The 18,254-nt window shown below is 42.4% G+C and overlaps 2 protein-coding genes across 8 annotated transcripts in view; one reads left to right on the top strand and one right to left on the bottom strand.

Moving 5' to 3' along the window:
- nhlrc3 (NHL repeat containing 3) overlaps positions 1 to 1,736 on the bottom strand; it is a 57,431-nt gene extending 55,695 nt beyond the window's left edge. For 4 of the 6 annotated variants that reach the window (XM_003215290.4, XM_016995921.2, XM_062958213.1 and 1 more), the window contains exon 1: positions 1,577 to 1,735. In XM_003215290.4, the coding sequence (XP_003215338.1) occupies positions 1,577 to 1,681 (105 nt within the window). In that variant the 5' untranslated portion in view covers positions 1,682 to 1,735. Of the gene's footprint in view, positions 1 to 1,576 lie in introns of all 6 variants that reach the window. The other 2 variants (XM_016995924.2, XM_016995923.2) reach the window with 1 other exon arrangement.
- Positions 1,737 to 1,788: 52 nt separating this feature from the next.
- esd (esterase D) lies at positions 1,789 to 18,093 on the top strand. 2 transcript variants are annotated; one of them, XM_003215263.3, is made up of 9 exons: positions 1,789 to 1,947; positions 3,361 to 3,433; positions 8,354 to 8,442; positions 9,414 to 9,512; positions 10,708 to 10,832; positions 11,658 to 11,777; positions 13,567 to 13,665; positions 14,653 to 14,820; positions 17,860 to 18,093. In XM_003215263.3, the coding sequence occupies exons 2-9, from the start codon at positions 3,366 to 3,368 to the stop codon at positions 17,938 to 17,940; spliced, it is 849 nt and encodes a 282-aa protein (XP_003215311.2). In that variant the 5' UTR covers positions 1,789 to 1,947; positions 3,361 to 3,365; the 3' UTR covers positions 17,941 to 18,093. The 2 variants fall into 2 exon arrangements, with proteins under 2 accessions (XP_003215311.2, XP_008113689.2); XM_008115482.3 differs by having other exon boundaries at positions 1,803 to 1,947; positions 3,364 to 3,433.
- Positions 18,094 to 18,254: the final 161 nt, after the last annotated feature.

Here is an 18,254-nt window from a genome sequence, read left to right as displayed (position 1 = left end):
AGCCCAGGTGGCAGAGATTACCAAGATCACCTCTGCACAACTTAAACCGGTGAGCCAACTGTGATCGTTCCTGGAAAAATCTGACCTGGCCACTATGCTACATGCCTTGGTTACAGCCTTGGTTACTGCGGGCAGCAGAGGAGGCCCTACTCCTGGTGCCATCCCAGTCTCAAATACGGCTGGTGGGAATGAGAGAAAGTGCCTTCTCCGTGATCCCCACCCCCACCTCTGGAACTCCCTCCCTAAAGAAATAAAAATGGCCACATCCCTTCTCTCCTTTAAGAAACAATAAAGAAAGACTTTATTGGCCTTGTATACATTACTGGCCACATAATTAATTTTAAATATTGTATTGTTTATTGTATTTGTATATTGTTTTTCAAGGCATTGAATTGTCTTTTTCTCTGCTGAAATCTGCCCTGAGTTTCCTTGGGGAGGTGGAGCAGAATACAAATAAAGTTTTATTACTATTATTATTATCCTGCCTGGACTACTGTAACGCGCTCTAAGCATCCGTGACACACTCAATTTGAAGATCGCTAGAGAGGGGTCCTTCTTGGAAGTGGCTCCCTCTCTTTGGGAGATCAGATCTGCACCCTCTTTGTTGGCATTCAGAAAACGCCTAAAACCTGTCCTTTTCAAGGAAGTCTTCGGTGTGATATCCGAAGGTTAGGAAGGCCCTTCGACTTTGCTATATTATTTTCAGATTGGATCTGCGGTGGTTAAACCCTTGTGCCGGCTGAACTGCTGACCTGAACGTTGGGTTGCTGACCTGAAGGTTGCCGGTCCGAATCCATTATGGGGTGAGCTCCCGTCTGTCAGCTCTAGCTTGCGGAGACATGAGAGAAGTCTCCCAGCAGGATGGTAATATACCAGGACGTCCCTTGGGCAACATCTTTGTAGATGGCCAATTCTCTCATACCAGAAGCGATCTGCTGTATATTAGAGTGGGTTTAAAGGTATTTTACTGGGGTTTTTCCTGCCAACCTAGCAGTTCGAAAACATGTCAATGTGAGTAGATCAATAGGTACAGCTCCGGTGGGAAGGTAACGGTGCTCCATGAAGTCATGCCGGCCACATGACCTTGGAGGTGTCTATGGACAACGCCGGCTCTTTGGCTTAGAAATGGAGATGAGCACCAACCCCCAGAGTCGAACATGACTAGATTTAATGTCAGGGGAAAACCTTTACCTTTACCTCTTACTGGGGTTTTAATTAGTGTTTCACTGCATTTGCTAATATTAATGGTTTTAACTTATTTTAATTTTTATATTGTATGTTTTTACTGGCTGTGAGGCGCCTTGGGCCCCTGAATGGGGAAAGGCGGGGTATAAATTTCCGAAAACATAATCATAAAAACTGTAGTAACACCTCTCCCTCACAAGGTTGTTGTGAGGGTGCCTGTCGTCATGGTGACACTCTCTGTCACCATGGTAACATTCCTTCCCTCACAGGGTGGTCGTGAGACCCTTGAGGGGAGAACACAAGCCACACCTAAGGCAGTCACATCTATTTTGGAATAAGAAATACACGCGGACCCTCGTGAGTGTTTCTCCTCTTTGCCTTGCCGACCCACCTGAAGCTCGCTCCCTGCCCTATACGAAGCTAGGACCACGAAGAGCAGGGAGCCCCCCGCAAAGGCCACCACCAGCCGGAACCCGGATACGGAGGGGACCCCCATCGCCAGGCAGCCCAGAGGAACGCGCCCCTCCCCGAGCAGGTCTGCGCATGCTCAGCCACAGCGGACAGAGTCCGGAAAGAAGGGCATCTCGGGAAATGGAGTCCTTCCCTCCGCCTCTCAGGTCAAAGAGGGGGCGTTGCAGACTACAACTCCCATGCAGCAACAGAAGCGGGGAGAGCCGGAGAAAGACTTTGAGCCCAAGGGCCATCAGAGGGACAGGCGTGTCGATACAAGGGTTTTGCTTTACCCTACGACTGTTGATTAAGGTAAATAGGTGCCGGCAAAGGAAGAGGCTTTCCCGTGGCTATGGGTGCATCCACATTGTAGAATTAATGCAGTTTGGCACCGCTCAGTGCTATGGACTCACAGGAGCTGCAATGCTTCCATATCTTTCCCCTTCTCTACCAAAGCGGGCTGGCACCAAATTAGTTTCCAAGATTCCATAGCATGGAGCATAACACTTCAAAAGGTGCCAAACTGCGTTAATTCTACAGTGTAGATGCCTCTTCAGATCACTTTCCTGGGTCAAGATGGAAATATTAATTTAAGTTGCATTTGGATCGTTTTTTAAAGTGCTTACCCGGGTTGCTGTGCAGGGACAGAAAGGAAAGTGAAATCTTCTGAACAGGGGCACAGGCAGCAAAACAAGCACCACAGGGTGCTGTCCAAAACTCAATAATATATTCATATATATTTGACTGGAGTTACAGATAAAAAATGTACCTGTTCCAAATACAAACTCAATATAGAACAAACCTACAGAACCTATCTTGTTTGTGACTTGGGGACTGCCTGTCTACAGAAAGAAATGATACACAACAGGTGCAGAAACCGTGTTCTAATATCTCAATAGACATTATTTCCAATTCCATGCAAAATAAGTATGGGTACAGCAATGGAGTAACATCCATAACCTCCCCCATATTTGAAGGAACGACATTAGTGTTACTGAATCATAAAGACCTTTTTGAGTCAACTGCAGGACTAAACTGATATATACCTTGTATATAGCGCAGTTGAAGGGAGATGTTGACAAGCTGGAAAGGGTCCAGAGGAGGGCAACTAAAATGATCAAGTGTCTGGAGAACAAGCCCTATGAGGAGCGGCTTAAAGAACTGGGCATGTTTAGCCTGCAGAAGAGAAGGCTGAGAGGAGACATGATAGCCATGTACAAATACGTGAGGGGAAGTCATAGGGAGGAGGGAGCAAGCTTGTTTTCTGCTGCCCTGCAGACTAGGACACGGAACAATGGCTTCAAACTACAGGAAAGGAGATTCCACCTGAACATCAGGAAGAACTTCCTCACTGTGAGAGCAGTTCGGCATTAGAACTCTCTCCCCCAGACTGTGGTGGAGGCTCCTTCTTTGGAGGCTTTTAAGCAGAGGCTGGATGGCCATCTGTCGGGAGTGCTTTGAATGCGATTTCCTGCTTCTTGGCAGGGGGTTGGACTGGATGGCCCATGAGGTCTCTTCCAACTCTACTAGTCTATGATTCTATGATTCCATGATTCTATAGCCATGCATACTAGCATTCTTCAGAGCAACTTCATTACTTCAGAATCATCTGGCTTGATCTTTCAGTAACTGGGTATCATTAATACAGTGCTGTGCTGTTTATATGAGTCTTTTGAAAATTGAAACTAGCTTGTGGCATCAGTTTTTCTTTTTGTTTCTCACCAGAAGCCATGGCACTAAAGGAAATTTCTAACAACAAATGCTTTGATGGTTTTCAGAAGGTATACGAGCATGACAGGTAAATATTTAATTTGTACATGTCATTTTATTACTCTGCCCTCAAACCTGCAACAGAATGCAGCAGAAAAATAACTGAACAGTGAAAGTGGGCATTGAAACAATTGTAACAGCCTAAGGCCTCCTTCCCCACAGAGCTGGATAAATTCCCACAATATCTGCTTTGAACTGGGATATATGGCAGCATTGAGTCAGATAACCCAGTTCAAAGCAGATATTGTGGGATTTTCTGCCCTGATAATTCTGGGTTATATGGCTGTGTGGAAGGGCACTTAGCAAAACTTTACGGCCAGCATCTTGTTCCTTACTCCCAAGTAAGGCAAACCCACGCAATTAACTGTTGAATGATGACTCAAAAAATCCCATTGATTCAGTGGGTCTCATGATGATAAATAACAGGATTTAGATATATTTTTCTGGTACCAAAAGACCAGTAAAGTTGCCTGCAGACAAGCTTCTCAGTGAAGGTAGGTCTACATGCAGGTGATGTAGATTTTGTTCATTTGAGTCTAAAGTGAGTTAGTTTCACTTAGTTTTCACTGGAAGCCTTGGAAGTAAACTTATTAACAACTATTGATCTCAGTAGGAACAAAGCTCAACTAATTTAGGTTGCAATCTAAAAAACACCTAGTTGTAAGTGGTCTTACTTCAGAGTTAATGTGTCTAAGGTTAAACTATTATTCTAGATCTAGTCCATTGTCTATAGTTCATACAAGCACATATGTGGGAAGTGATAGCTCAAAGTGCTCAGTGAGCTTGAGGCAGAACAAAGAGCTCATTGCTATTATTACTAATTCATATTAGTTTAATTTAATTTAAAATGACAATATTCTTCCCAATGGCTTACTGTGCAAACTGATGACCTTCAGATGCTTTGTATTATAATGCCTACGAACCCCAACTAGCTTGTGTTGTCGAAGGCTTTCATGGCCAGGATCACAGGGTTGTTGTATGTCTTTCGGGCTGTGTGGCCATGTTCCAGAAGTATTCTCTCCTGACGTTTTGCCCACATCTATGGCAGGCATCCTCAGAGGTTGTGAGGGATGGATAAACTAGGCAAGGAAAGGAAAAAATATATATCTGTGGAGAGTCCAGGGTGTGACAAGAGGCTTTTGTCAGTCGGAAGCTAGCATTAATGTTTCAGTTAATCACCCTAATTAGCACTGGAAAGGTATGTCTCTTGCCTGAGGGACATCCTTTGTTCAGTCATTAACCGTCCTTGGGGCTCCTCCGCCCTCAGAGTGTTGGTTCCCACCTACTGTTGATTTTAGAGTTTTTTTAATACTGGTAGCCAGATTTTGTTCATTTTCATAGTTTCCTCCTTTCTGTTGAAGTTGTCCACATGCTTGTGGATTTCAATGGCTTCTCTGTGTACTCTGACATGATAATTGTTGGAGTAGTCCAGCATTTCTGTGTTCTCAAATAATATACTGTGTCCAGGCTGGTTCATCAAGTGCTCTGCTATGGCTGATTTCTCTGGTTGAATTAGTCTGCAGTGCCTTTCATGTTCTTTGACTCTCGTTTGGGCGCTGCGTTTGGTGGTCCCTATGTAGACTTGTCCACAGCTGCATGGTATCCGGTAGACTCCTGCAGAGGAGAGAGGATCCCTCTTGTCCTTCGCTGACCGTAGCATTTGTTGGATTATCTTTGTGGGTCTGTAGATAGTTTGTAGGTTGTGCTTCTTCATCAGTTTGCCTATGCAGTCAGTGGTTCCCTTGATGTATGGTAAGAACACCTTTCCTCTGGGTGGATCTTTGTCTTGACTCTCATGGCTTGTTCTTGGCCTTGCAGCTCTTCTGATGTGTGTGGTGGAGTATCCATTGGTCTGGAGAGCCCAGTTTAGGTGGTTTAGTTCACCTTGGAGGAGGTGATGTTCGCAGATTCTTTGTGCACGGTCTGTCAGGGCTTGGATTGTGCTTCTTTTTTGACTTGGGTGATGGTTGGAGTTTTTATGAAGGTATCTATCTGTGTGTGTAGGTTTTCTGTAAACTGTGTGGCCCAATAGTTGATTGGGTTTGCGGATTACCATAACATCTAGAAATGGCAGTTTTCCTTTCTTTTCTTTTTCCATGGTGAATTGGATGTTTGGGTGGATGCTGTTAGGGTGGTCCAGGAACTTGCTGAGTTCTTCCCGTTCCATGGCTCCAAATTGTAAAGGTGTCATCTATGTATCTGAACCAAACAGTTGGCTTTTTTGGTGCTGTTTCTAGGGCTTGTTTTTCAAAGTGTTCCCTATAGAAATTTGCTACTACTGGGCTGAGAGGGCTCCCAACTAGCTTGATTTATGGTTGCAGATTAATGGAATTGACTTGTTTCCCTAATTGGGTTTGGATTTCCCCTAATCCTTCGTTCACTTCATGTTGCTGTGGTTGAGGGTGGCTTTCTTTTTGAGAGAAGACTTACAGTTTCAGATTAATGGAATTGTCTTCCAAAGCATTATGGGAGCTGTCCTGGCACCCTTGTAGTACCAGAGGATAGTTCTGAGAGATTATCTTTGTTATTTAATGCTAATTTTTGTTATAGGTTTCTGTCACATAACTTTGCCATGGCTTAAAGGTTTTTTATACTGCCTATTATAAAATAATATGTGTGGCTTGACAGTAGCACCACTCCAGCCCCAGCACAGTATGCTCTTTGGTTTCTGTGCTCAGCTTTTGTGACTCCTTTGTCCCATCATAATAATAATAAATAATAAAACTTTATTTATACCCCGCCACCATCTCCCCAACGGGGACTCGGGGCGGCTTACATGGGGCCATGCCCAAGACAATACAATAAACCATAACATAATACAATTAAATAATACATTACATAAAATAAACAGTACAACATAAGATCAAAACAGCAATATAACACGAGCGGGCCGCATGAATACTACATTTAAAAACTAGATTAAAAATTAAAACTCTGGGTGAGAAAGGGATCAGAATAAAACCTCGAGGGACGGGACATCAGATAGTGAACCAGTCTAGAGGATAAATATCGGGGGGGAGTAGCATAGAACATTTACTCTCCGAAAGCACACCGGAAGAGCCATGTTTTTAAATCTTTCCTGAAGGCTAAAAGGGTGGGGGCTTGCCTGATTTCAATGGGCAGCGAGTTCCACAAGCGAGGGGCCACCGCAGAGAAGGCCCTCTCCCTTGTTCCTACAAGGCGAGCCTGAGATATAGGTAGTGGCGACAGGAGGGCCTCCCCTGATGATCGGAGAGGTCGGGCAGGTTTATGATAGGAGATACGGTCACGAAGGTAGGCGGGTCCCAAACCGTTTAGGGCTTTATAAATGATGGTCTGCACCTTGAATTGGGACCGGAAGATGAACGGCAGCCAGTGGAGCTCCTTAAACAGGGGAGTAGATCTCTCCCTGTAACTCGCCCCCGTTATTAGTCTGGCGGCCGAACGTTGGACCAGCTGTAACTTCCGGGCCGTCTTCAAGGGAAGCCCCACGTAGAGCGCATTACAGTAGTCCAGTCTAGAGGTAACTAATGCATGCACCACCGTGGTCAAGTCAGACTTCACGAGGTATGGTCGCAGTTGGCGCACAAGTTTGAGTTGTGCAAAAGCCCTCCCGGCCACCGCCGACACCTGTGCTTCAAGCGTCAGCGCTGAATCCAGGAGGACCCCCAAACTGCGGACCTGTGATTTCAGGGGGAGTGCAACCCCGTCCAGCACAGGTTGCCACCCAATACCCCGATCCGACGAGCGACTGACCAGGAGGGCCTCTGTCTTGTCAGGATTGATCCTCAGCTTGTTCCTCCTCATCCAGTCCGCCACAGCGGCCAGGCACTGGTTCAGCACCCGAGGGGCTTCCTTGGAGTCAGGTGGGAACGGGTAGTGGATTTGTGTGTCATCTGCGTAGAGATGGCAACACCCTCCAAAACTCCGGATGACCTCTCCCAGCGGTTTCATGTAGATGTTAAAAAGCATGGGGGATAAAATAGACCCTTGCGGGACCCCACAGGTCAAAGGCCAGGGGTCCGAGCAGGTGTCCCCCAGCTTCACCATCTGGGAACGGCCCTCCAGGAAGGACTGGAGCCACTGCAAAACAGTGCCACCGAGTCCCATCCCGGAGAGCCTCCCCAGAAGGATACCATGGTCGATGGTATCGAAAGCCGCAGAGATGTCCAGGAGAACCAGCAGGGTCACACTCCCCCTGTCCAGTTCCCTGCGGAGGTCATCCACCAAGGCGACCAAAGCCGTCTCAGTGCTGTGCCCAGGCCTGAAGCCAGACTGCGAGCGGTCCAGAAAATCAGTGTCATCGAGGAACTCCTGGAGCTGCGTGGCCACCACCCGCTCCAGAACCTTGCCCAAAAACGGGAGGTTGGAAATTGGTCTGTAGTTGTTACATACAGATGGGTCTAGCGAGGTCTTTTTTAGTAACGGTTTTACCACCGCTTGCTTAAAACAAGATGGAAATGACCCCTGACCCAGGGAGGCATTTATTATAGCCACAAACCAATCCAACAACCCCTCTTTGGCCTGCTTAACCAGCCAAGAGGGACAAGGATCCAGAGCACAAGTGGTCGCCCTCACAGACCCAAGAATCCCCTCCACGTCATCCGGAAGAACAAGCCGGAAAGAATCCCACAAAATCGGACAGACAGGTCCGATCAGTCTATATGCCCATCGTTTCATGTGTTTGCTTTCTCATACTTAAATGGCCAGTAAGACACTCTCTGAATGTCTTCATTATATTCCATTTTCTGGCAATTCTCAGCTCCATTAATATATACCCTCTCCTTAAGTCCTTCTTATCAAATAAAATTTTCATTGAAATAATTGCATAGATTTTCATGGAGGAACAAACCATGAAATGAATAAAGCATCAGGCTTATTAAGTACTGACAACTCTTGAGTTCTTTACAAAAGTACAGATGTTTTGTTACATTGCTCTCTGCAATAACTGTATTTTGTTGTCTTACAGTACTGAACTGAAATGCAAAATGAAATTTGGGATTTATTTGCCACCAAAGGCAGACACGGAGAAGTGTCCTGTATTATATTGGCTCTCAGGTGAGTATTTGAAACTGTATTTGAAAAGGATAATTAGAATTAATTGTGATGCTACATTGGTGTGGTCTGAATATGCCCTTTTTTGGTCTATCAGAAAATGTATTTATGGATTAAAGGTGCTTTTGTGCTTTTTCATTTAAATAACAATAATAACTGATACTGAAGAAAACAGCTTTGGACATGCTGTTGACTGAGTCTTGATAAGATTTGGATCACAAATGGGGATTATGTGCCCTTTCTACATGTTGTTGAACTTATGTTGGACACTTGTGTGACTCTAAAAAGTTTCTCTGGTGGGTCATTCAGATTTTCCTGATTCTGTATTAAATGCTACATCCTTCCTAGTTGGTGGCAGAATTTGAAGATCTTTGATAATGAAGCTTTATTTTTTGAGTTCTTATTCCTGCCCATGAATAGTTGCTCTTCCGGCAACTAAAATAATCTCCAGTTTTTACAATAGAGAAACTGCCCAAATAGTGTTTTGCTCTTCTTGGAAAAGAGTTTATAAGCTTCACATTAGTTGCAGACAATTTTAAGTTTCCATGAAAGAGAGGCAGAGTGGTGGCAGTGTTTGTATTTTCAAGGTAGAAAATTATAGTATTGCCTTTAATTGCAATGCAGACAAGCTTAGGGACCAATGTAACATCAAATCACACACACACACACCACTTCTATGCCTGATTTTTAGAACATATTCCCTAGAGAAGGAACTTGTAAGATTTAAAAGTTTGCACAGATTTTCTGTTTGGTTGGCTTAACAGCAGTATTATTATAATGTGGAGTTTTGCAATTTGCCTAGTGATCAACTTGGCATCTCCTGCATTTTGATGATATTAAACCATCTTTTCCTCCCATGGGGAACAGGCAATTAGAAGGATGTAGAACATATTTTTGGGAGACTGAAAGAAGTTCACTTGAGTTTTAGTTGTAGGCACTGTTCCTATTTTTGAAATCTTCTGCTGTTGTTTCAGGTTTAACATGTACAGAGCAGAATTTTATAACGAAAGCAGCCTTCCACCAAGCTGCAGCTGAACATGGCCTTATTGTTGTTGCTCCTGACACCAGCCCACGTAAGTATAGTGTACCAGTGCATCTCAAATAAATAGTTTTCATCTCTGTTTTCTATTCATAATGCCAGTACGTTTAAGCCTCGTCACATCAAGTTTTTTTTTAATACTCAACATAGCAGTTACAGCATTTGTGCTATTTAGAATTTGTTAGGAAACAACTATGATGTTTAAGAGTGAACCTCTTAGCCTTCAGAGTTTAGACTTGGGAGGAAAAGGGGGAACTTTTCCTCTACATTTTCCACTTCCCCGATGTCCCAGCTACTATGACTAATGCTTAGGGATTGACAACATTATCGTCAAAAACAACTGGAGGAACAAAGGTTCTCAATCCCTGTCTTAGTTTGCAAAAGACTAGTAACTAGTACATGCCAATAACTGGCAAGCTAAATGTGCTCCCCACTGAGTAGACCATTTCCTCTGCCCACATTTCCTTTACATGCAAAAAGTTATTTTTCCTTGGAGTAGAATGATTATCACTCTTTAAAATAATGTTTAACTTTTTGATTTTCAAGGCATACAAGGAATTCATAATGAAAGATAATTTTACAATGAGAAATTCAGAGCTGATACAAATAAAATAACTATCTAGCCAAAACTCTAGGGCAATATAGACTTCCAAGGTTCAATGGCAGTTGATGCACCCCGAATCCCAATGTGATTAAGACCTACACTTAGGAAGCCATGGCTGTAAAATTATGTGTGATTATTGCTGAATTATTGAGCTAGAGATCTCTTAAAGTAGGGCTAGGAAATATTTAATCCTCCAGGTGTTTTGCACTACCAACTCCCAGAAGCCTTTGCCACTGGACAAGTTGGTTTGGGCTAATGGAAGTCCAAAACAATTGCAGGAGCAAATATTATCCTCTCCTGTGTTAGGAGACAAAAAAGGTACAGAGACCTTTGGTGATGTTTATTTGGGTTTTTTTAATTAGACATTGTAACAGCCCGGAGAGTCTTTCTCCCCACCCTTTCATGACCATAGTTGGAGAGGTCTGAATAAGTCCCAACTTTCATCACAGGAACAAATTAGAAATCCCAATTATTCATAAAAAACCTGGAATTCTGAATAGCCACCTTATCTAAAATTTACAGTGCAATTTAGTGAGTGTTTGAGGGCATAGTGGGATTTTTTTGGCTTGATGTGTGGGAGGAGGCATGATTATCACCACCAGTTTTGAATTCCTTTCCATGGCAGGCGGATGCAATATTAAAGGCGAAGATGACAGTTGGGATTTTGGTACCGGAGCTGGGTTTTATGTAAATGCCACCGAAGAGCCATGGAAAACAAATTATCGCATGTACTCTTACATCAAGGATGAGGTAATTTATAGCTGGCTATATATAGTTGCTTTAATTGAAATCTAGTCTGTGGTATGGCTCTTTAATTTCCTACAACCCTTATCATTTTATTCATTCATTAATCCAAATTCTTTGTTCTTGTCGCCATCAAAGTGAGTTGACGCAGCCACCTCACTGAAGCAACTCTGATCTATATAGTGCCTGGCTGCAAGAAAATCTGGAAACCGCTTCTTTGAACTCTATTATGTGAACAAAAAATGAGATAGAAATTGACAAAATACACGGAATAATAAAGTGTCTCTTTCAGGGTCAATAATATTACTTTTTCAGCGCAATTTTCATTCCTTAAGAAGAGCCTTAAAACTATTCTGTTTTGTATATCTGTGTGTGTGCCTTCATGTTGTCTGTTTGCTTATGGTAGCCCCATGGATTTTCATAGAGTTTTCTTAAGCAAGGAATGCTTAGAATTGTTTTAGCCAGTTCCTTGCCCTACAATATAGCTTTCAGCAGCTGATATTCACTAGTGGTCAAAGTACTAACTGAAACCAGACCTCTTAGCTTCCAAAATCAGGCAGGATCTTATGCCTTTGGGGTATTTAACACAGCTATGCTATTGTAAACACCAACAAAGATAATTCCTAACTTTTTTGACATTTATAGCTAATATAAATGAAAGATGGCTTGGTGGACAACATATCTATGCTTTTTACATGTCGTACACAGATAAAGGGATGAGGGGAGAGCTATTAATTTGCAAAAATAGAGGGCAGCATGTCTGTTTTCAGCCTGTGCTGATCAGAATACAACTGTGTTCACTTCTCTTTCTTTCCTACTGATGTCTTTCAGTTGCCTAAGCTGATAAATGCCAATTTCCCAGCTGACTCTGGAAGGATGTCTATTTCAGGTCATTCAATGGGTGGCCACGGTGCTCTCATCCTTGCTCTGAAGAACCCTGGAAAATATAAAGTAAGATTATAAACCTTAAATCAGTCAAATGAAATGAACAAATGAGGGAATAGTGTAAAGAGAAAAAGTATCGGTACGACAAATGTTCCTTAAAGGTTGAGGCATGGAAAGCTGGAAATTAGGTGCTCAGTTACCTGAGAGTTGTCTTTAATTGATTAGTACTTATTCTGCATACAGTAAATTATGTGCATGGTTGCACTGTTTGTGTTCATAATAAGTGGTGAAGGTTTAGACAGATTTTAACATTACTGTACAACCAGCATAACTGTGGCACCAGGAGCCACAGTTTAATGCACCTACATTCAACAAAATATGCCCTATCTAGGAATTTTACTACATCTCCCACGTGACTCTATATCAGGCATGTGCAGACTTCAGCCCTCCAGGTGTTTTGGACTTCAACTCCCACAATTCCTAACAGCTGATTTCTAGCTCTCTAGAAATGTTGTAAGAAATGCACCACAAAGGTGTTATCTGAAATGTTTAGATCTAGTGGAGGGCATCCAGTATCCCAGTCTTGAGATTCTGAAAGCAGGCTGGTAGGCTACTGAGGAACCAGATGGCACAAAGGTATAGGATTGATACCATGGATAACCAGTTGCCTGAAACTGTAGAAAAATATGGCATCATTTTGAGAAATGAAAATGCTTTACTCAATGGGGACAGAAAGCAACAAGTTTAATCTAGGTTATGTTTTCATTTTAACAATGTAATACAAACCTCTTTAGTAGCAGTTGAATTAAACTTTTGCAAGAAGTAGGCATTTCTTTTAGATGAGTATCTGAATGTCTTTATAAATGTGGAAATGAATAAATAGTTGTCAAGTTGCCTATGGTAATTTTTGCAAGTTCACACAGTTTGAAAGATTATATGCCCTGTGGGAGGAATTTATACCTATTATGGGTTTTGCTCATTATGCAGTGGCGCAATGGGTTAAACCCTTGTGCTGCTGAACTACTGACCTGAAGGTTGACAATTCGAATCCATGAGATGGAGTGAGCTGTTAGCCCTAGCTCATGCTAACCTAGCAGTTCAAAAATATGCAAATATGAGTAGATAAATAGGGACCGCTTTGGTGGGAAAAGTAAAAAAAAGACGCTCCAAGCAGTCTTGCTGGCCACACAAACGGGAAGTGTTTATGGACAACGCAGGCTCCTCGGCTTGGAAATGGAGAAGTCCACCTCCCCCAGAACCAGAGATGAGCAGTGCCTCCAGAGCCGGAAATGAAAGGAGAAACCTTTGCATTTGTCTGTGTATTTGTGTCTCATTGTATGTTATTGTAACAAGGCATTGCCAGTGTCTTATTGCCTGTGTCTTGTTTATAAGCTGTAATCCGCTCTGAGTCCCCTCAGGGAGAAGGATGGAATATAAAGTGTTGTTGTTGTTGTTGTTGTTGTTGTTGTTAATCTCAAAGGCACTAACAGTTTTGTTCATAAATATGCAAATCGTATTGTAAGATAGATATTTCATTAGTAATACATATTTTCTATAAATATGCAGAAACTTGTAATTAGGATGTGTATTTTTTTTTTCCAAAGAGAATTGACTCATTTTTTTTTTTTAAAAAAAAACCTTAGCAATTAAACTGGAATGTTTTCTGACCACAATGAAATGGCAAAGTATTGCAGGACACAAAAAAATACCATATTCACAGGGATGTTTGTGGATACAGAATCCAGGGTGTCCTACAATATCCAGATACCCTGAGACTGAAAATGCAAATTCAGCAAAACTAGTTGAGGGTTTTTGAGCAGGATCTGTATGTCTTTAACTTCCCCTTTCTACATAGTCTGTTTCAGCATTTGCTCCCATCTGCAACCCTGTTCAGTGTCCGTGGGGGAAAAAAGCTTTCAGTGGATATCTGGGATCCAGTGTGAAAGACTGGGAGGTATGTACTGGAAATGTCAGAACCATGCCTTCCTAGTAGAAAAATGTCACAGCATGACCATCATAGAGCCACTAAATCGTCTCTGATGCTTCAAAGATAGACAAATGGAACGTGAACCTAACAGACTTCCTCATGGACTTTGAGGAGGGAGGAACAGCTGCATTTACACTTAAATTCTTAAGGCATTTAGGTGCCTGATCCCATGCCAACACATTTGGCTGGAGAAAAAGATATAGTGTAGCACCCTGGTAAGGAATGCTTTCACCACCCTGTTCAATTCTGCAGTGTTTGCCAAATTGTGCACAACTGTAGGAGTTAGCAAATTAATACTGTGTCTGCTCATTTCAGTTTAGACCAAATAACATCATACTCTGTGTGCGCCTACTTATGGCAACTTCATGAATTCCATAGGGTTTTCTTATGCAAGGAATAATCAGGGGAGGTTTGCTAGTTTCTTCCTTTGAATCGCAGCCTACAGCCCCTGGTGTTCATTAATGGCCTCCCATTCAACTACTAGCCAAGAGTTAGCTCCTAAGATCAGATGGGATCTGCTACTTTTAGGGTATTTAACCTTAGCATCATGGCTGAGATAATATTTTAAAGATAACATTAAAATTTATTTTTGTAGGTAATGCCCAGACAAGAATGTTCTTTTAAAAGTTTAAAAACACTGCTGTTTTTCACTCTAGTTGAAAAGTTCAATTTTTTCTAGTTGTGCTGATTGCTGATGGGAGAGGTTGCTCCCTTCTGGAGGGAAAGTGCAAGGTGATACAAACTTTAAAATGTGCCTGTTCCTCCTTGTTGAGGGATAGGCCCCATAATTGCCATTAGAAGCCCATGTTTTGTTTTAATGGGCCAAATGCAGACTGATTGCAAATCACATAGACACAGAGCTCCTTCTGTTGATCTACCTTTTTTGGCTGCCACTTTAGGAACATGTGAGGCTGCTGCTGTTTTTAGGAGGAAATGTATCTTTATCTTTTGCAGGCATACGATGCTACGCACATTGTGAAGTCTTATGAAGGCCCCCCTTTGGATATTCTTATCGATCAAGGCAAAGATGACCAGTTCCTTTCGGCAGGGCAGCTATTGCCTGATAATTTCATTGCTGCCTGTACAGAGCGTAAAGTGCCAGTGGTCTTCAGGATGCAGCAGGTAATGCCCAGGAAAACCGGGGCTCTTATGTCTACAGTTTGGTAGCCAGGCTGATTATGGCTTTTTGCTGAAAATGTTGGTAAAATTCAAGAACGGGGCAGAGGAGTGTTACAGGTTCTGTAACAAACAAAACTGCCCTAAAGCAATTCACGGACAGTACAATATTTGTTTACAGAATTCTAATTAATTAGAAAAATATTTCTATAACATGAGCAAACATTGAGAAATGTCTGGAACAACAAACTTGGAACCTTGGTTGATAGAAAAGAATGCATGCATTGCTTCCAATTTGTTTAGTAGTTGCATTCACAAGCTGGAGTAAAGAAAGAATAAATTGGGCTTCAACCACCAGCACATATGTTCACACTAAGTCAAAATTATGAGAATCCTGGCTTGTTTTATATGAATACTAGCTTGGGAACCCGGCGATGCCCGGATTATTTGAAAAAGGCATGATTTGTCTTTGAATGTTAGGTATTCTCAGTTTGGAGTGGGTGAACTACAATTCCCAGAATCATGGGTCAATCCTCCCCAAGTGTAGTCCAGATCTGTTGTTGGCTGGTCATCGGCTGGCTGTAGTGCTCTCTGGATGGGGGTGAACTGCTACAACTCTTAGATTCCCGGGGCAACTGTCCCAAAACATGTCAGTATCCACAGCAGGCTATGTTGAGTCTGTGTGCCAAGTTTGATCAAGATTCGTCGTTGGCTGGGTTCAGTGTTCTTTGGATGCAGGTGAACTACAACTCCCAAAATCAAGGCCCATTCCCACAAACCCCTGCAATATGTTCAGTTGTCATGAGGCTTCTCGGTGCAAAGTTTGGTCCCGGTCCATTGTCGGTGGGGGTCACTGCTTCTCTGGATGCAGGAGAACTATAACTCCCTTTCTTCCAAACTTGTCCAATATGCTCTTTTGGTTATGGGAGCTCTGTGTGCGAAGTTTGGTCCTGGTCCATCATCGGAGGGATTCGGAGTGCTCATTCATTGCAGGTGAACTATAAATCCCAGTACCTACAACTCCCAAATGTCCAGGCCAATTCCCCTCAAAACCCACCAGTATTCAAATCTGGGCCTATCAGGTATGCATGGCAAGTTTGGCCCAGAGCCATCATTGTTTGGGTTCATAGCGTTCTGGGTGTAGGTGAACTACAACTCCTCTACATTCCCCAGTAGGAGTCACAATGCTCTGACTTGATGCAGGGTGAACTACAACTTCCACCATGTGGATTCAATCCCCCAAACTCCTCCAGGAAGTGTAGTTGTGCTGTGTTCTGCAGAGAGATTTAAAAGGGAAGGGCAGTAGGCGGGGTCATGCAAATTTCACACCAATGGAGAAATCTGGGATGCCTGCCTGTGGTGGAGGACAATGCAAAATCTAGGATGAAATGGTCCCCAAACGAAAGCATTCCTTGGGTGGTGGGCCATAGTGTTTGGGAAGGACATTGGCAGGGTTTGGGCTACGTGTTCATGGAGCTCGCTGTAACCACAATGTCAGTGGAAAAGAGTGACTTGCTGGCTCCTCAGCACTGGGAACTGTAGCCTGCTTGTGGAGGCCAGAGGCTGTCCGTGTGAACAGACACCCGTGCCACATATACACATATGGGTTTTCACTTTTATTATGGAGATAGATATAGATATTTAGATACATAGGTATAGATATAGTTGAACACTGTCTTCATCATTTGAGATAGGTACTGGTCAAAATAGTTTTTTTCCCTCATATCTAGAACCTCGATAGAGAATTGTTGAGCTTGGTGCATATTTGAAACTTTGATATAGTCTTAGAAAGGTTGTTGTGAGATCAAAAATAAAGGGAGTGTTCTGCCCATGCAAGCTGTTTGCATTGAGGTGTCCTGATCTTACTGGGAACAGTGTTGATATGCTTAGAGGAATGGTTGATAAGGACTTTAATAAAACAATAGCAAGGTTCAAATCCCAACTCCTCCTGATCTAACTGGCAAAAGTCTCTTAAAAGGTTGGAGATTTGCTCTAACAGTGATCTTTGCCTACTTGTCCGTTGTCTTGTCTTCTTTGCTCTCTGTGTCTTCAGCAAAGCCACTCTGCTTACAGAACCAACTGTTACCCCACCTCCGAACACTCCTATTACACTACAGCACTTTATTATCTACCTCATTAGATTTTAATTATGCACCCTCGTGCTATTGCCCAGTCTTTTACTATTTTAATTTGTTATATGTTCTTACTTGGTCGATATTACTTATTATTATACTATTGTTTAAAATGGTGAAATTCTATATAATTTTAAATGTTGATGATTGTTTTTGTTTTGAATTGTATTTTTATCTTGTTGTATTGTGGTAAATTAGGCTTGGCCCCACTTTAGCCACTCAGAGTCCCTGCATGGGAGATGGTGGCGGGATACAAAAATAAAGTTGTTGTTGTTGTTACATTGTTTAACTTCTATTGATCAGCCATTGCCTATCAACCTTGACTTGGAATATTTTTAGCATCTTCACTCCTCTGACACCTCCTGGTCTAATGGCTGACTTCCAGAGATGCAGTTGAGTCTAGCTGAGAAGCCAATTTTTGTTTTATTTTTGTTGCAGAAATTTCCAATAACTCCCCCATGCCATGCTATAGAAATTGCCAATAAACCCCCACTCCTACTCAAAATCTGAAGTGCTACTGGACATTTTTCTGTGTTTGAGGCTTTTATGTCTGATGGATTTTCTGTGTTTGACCAGTGTTTATTTCCAAATAGAAGGAGTTCAATGGTTATTTCCTGGTCTGAATAATATTCAGTCTAGGTCTCTAGACATGCTAAACCACAGCTTGGAGCCCCACATAGGAGATCAGGGTAGTATGATTTGTTCCTCTGGGAGCAAAGCAAAGGCAAAGCCTTGCAAAGTGGCATAGACTACATTAGGAAGGACCTGGAGAAATAGTTTCCCCATCCCTGTTCTAAATCATCACCATCTTGAACAGTGCTGTAAAAAACATAGTTTCCAAACAAACTGGCAGTTTCCTGTAGACAAACAGCTTGGCCTCTGATACTGAATGCTTCTTTCTTCTTTTTCTCAGGGCTACGATCACAGCTACTACTTCATAACGACATTCATTAATGACCATATCAGACACCATGCAAAGTACCTCAACGCTTGACTGAGTACTCGCCCTGGGCATCTCCCGAAATTATAAAATAGCTGAAGGAATCAGTGGAAACAAACAAGAGAAGTTGTGCGGATAATTAGTGCCTACTGCAATGAGGTCTTGATTTTTTTGTTTCTGAATAAATTCTTCCTAATTTTGAATTAATGAATCTCTCTTGAGATTATTGCTGTTACAATTTATTAAAAGATAAAGCCAGAAGCAGTACTGGAAGTTTTAACAGTGCCACTACCACAGCAAACAGTAAACAAAAATGATGTTATCTTGCTGCTAAAGAAAGATTATTAGACAACTTCCTATTTGCTTAT

The sequence above is a fragment of the Anolis carolinensis genome, chromosome 1 (genome assembly GCF_035594765.1).
Source record: "Anolis carolinensis isolate JA03-04 chromosome 1, rAnoCar3.1.pri, whole genome shotgun sequence".
Classification (NCBI taxonomy): domain Eukaryota; kingdom Metazoa; phylum Chordata; class Lepidosauria; order Squamata; family Dactyloidae; genus Anolis; species Anolis carolinensis.
The sequence above is the reverse complement of the archived record's forward strand: the minus strand, read 5'-3'. Positions and strand labels throughout refer to the sequence as shown.

What these genes read in the sequence shown, in the direction of transcription:
- esd (XM_003215263.3), top strand. Translation starts at nt 3,366, where the DNA reads ATGGCACTAAAGGAAATTTCTAACAACAAATGCTTTGATGGTTTTCAG. An exon ending in TGTATTATATTGGCTCTCAG is followed by an intron (nt 8,443 to 9,413) that starts GTGAGTATTTGA and finishes CTGTTGTTTCAG; the next exon opens with GTTTAACATGTACAGAGCAG. An exon ending in CCAGTGTGAAAGACTGGGAG is followed by an intron (nt 13,666 to 14,652) that starts GTATGTACTGGA and finishes TATCTTTTGCAG; the next exon opens with GCATACGATGCTACGCACAT.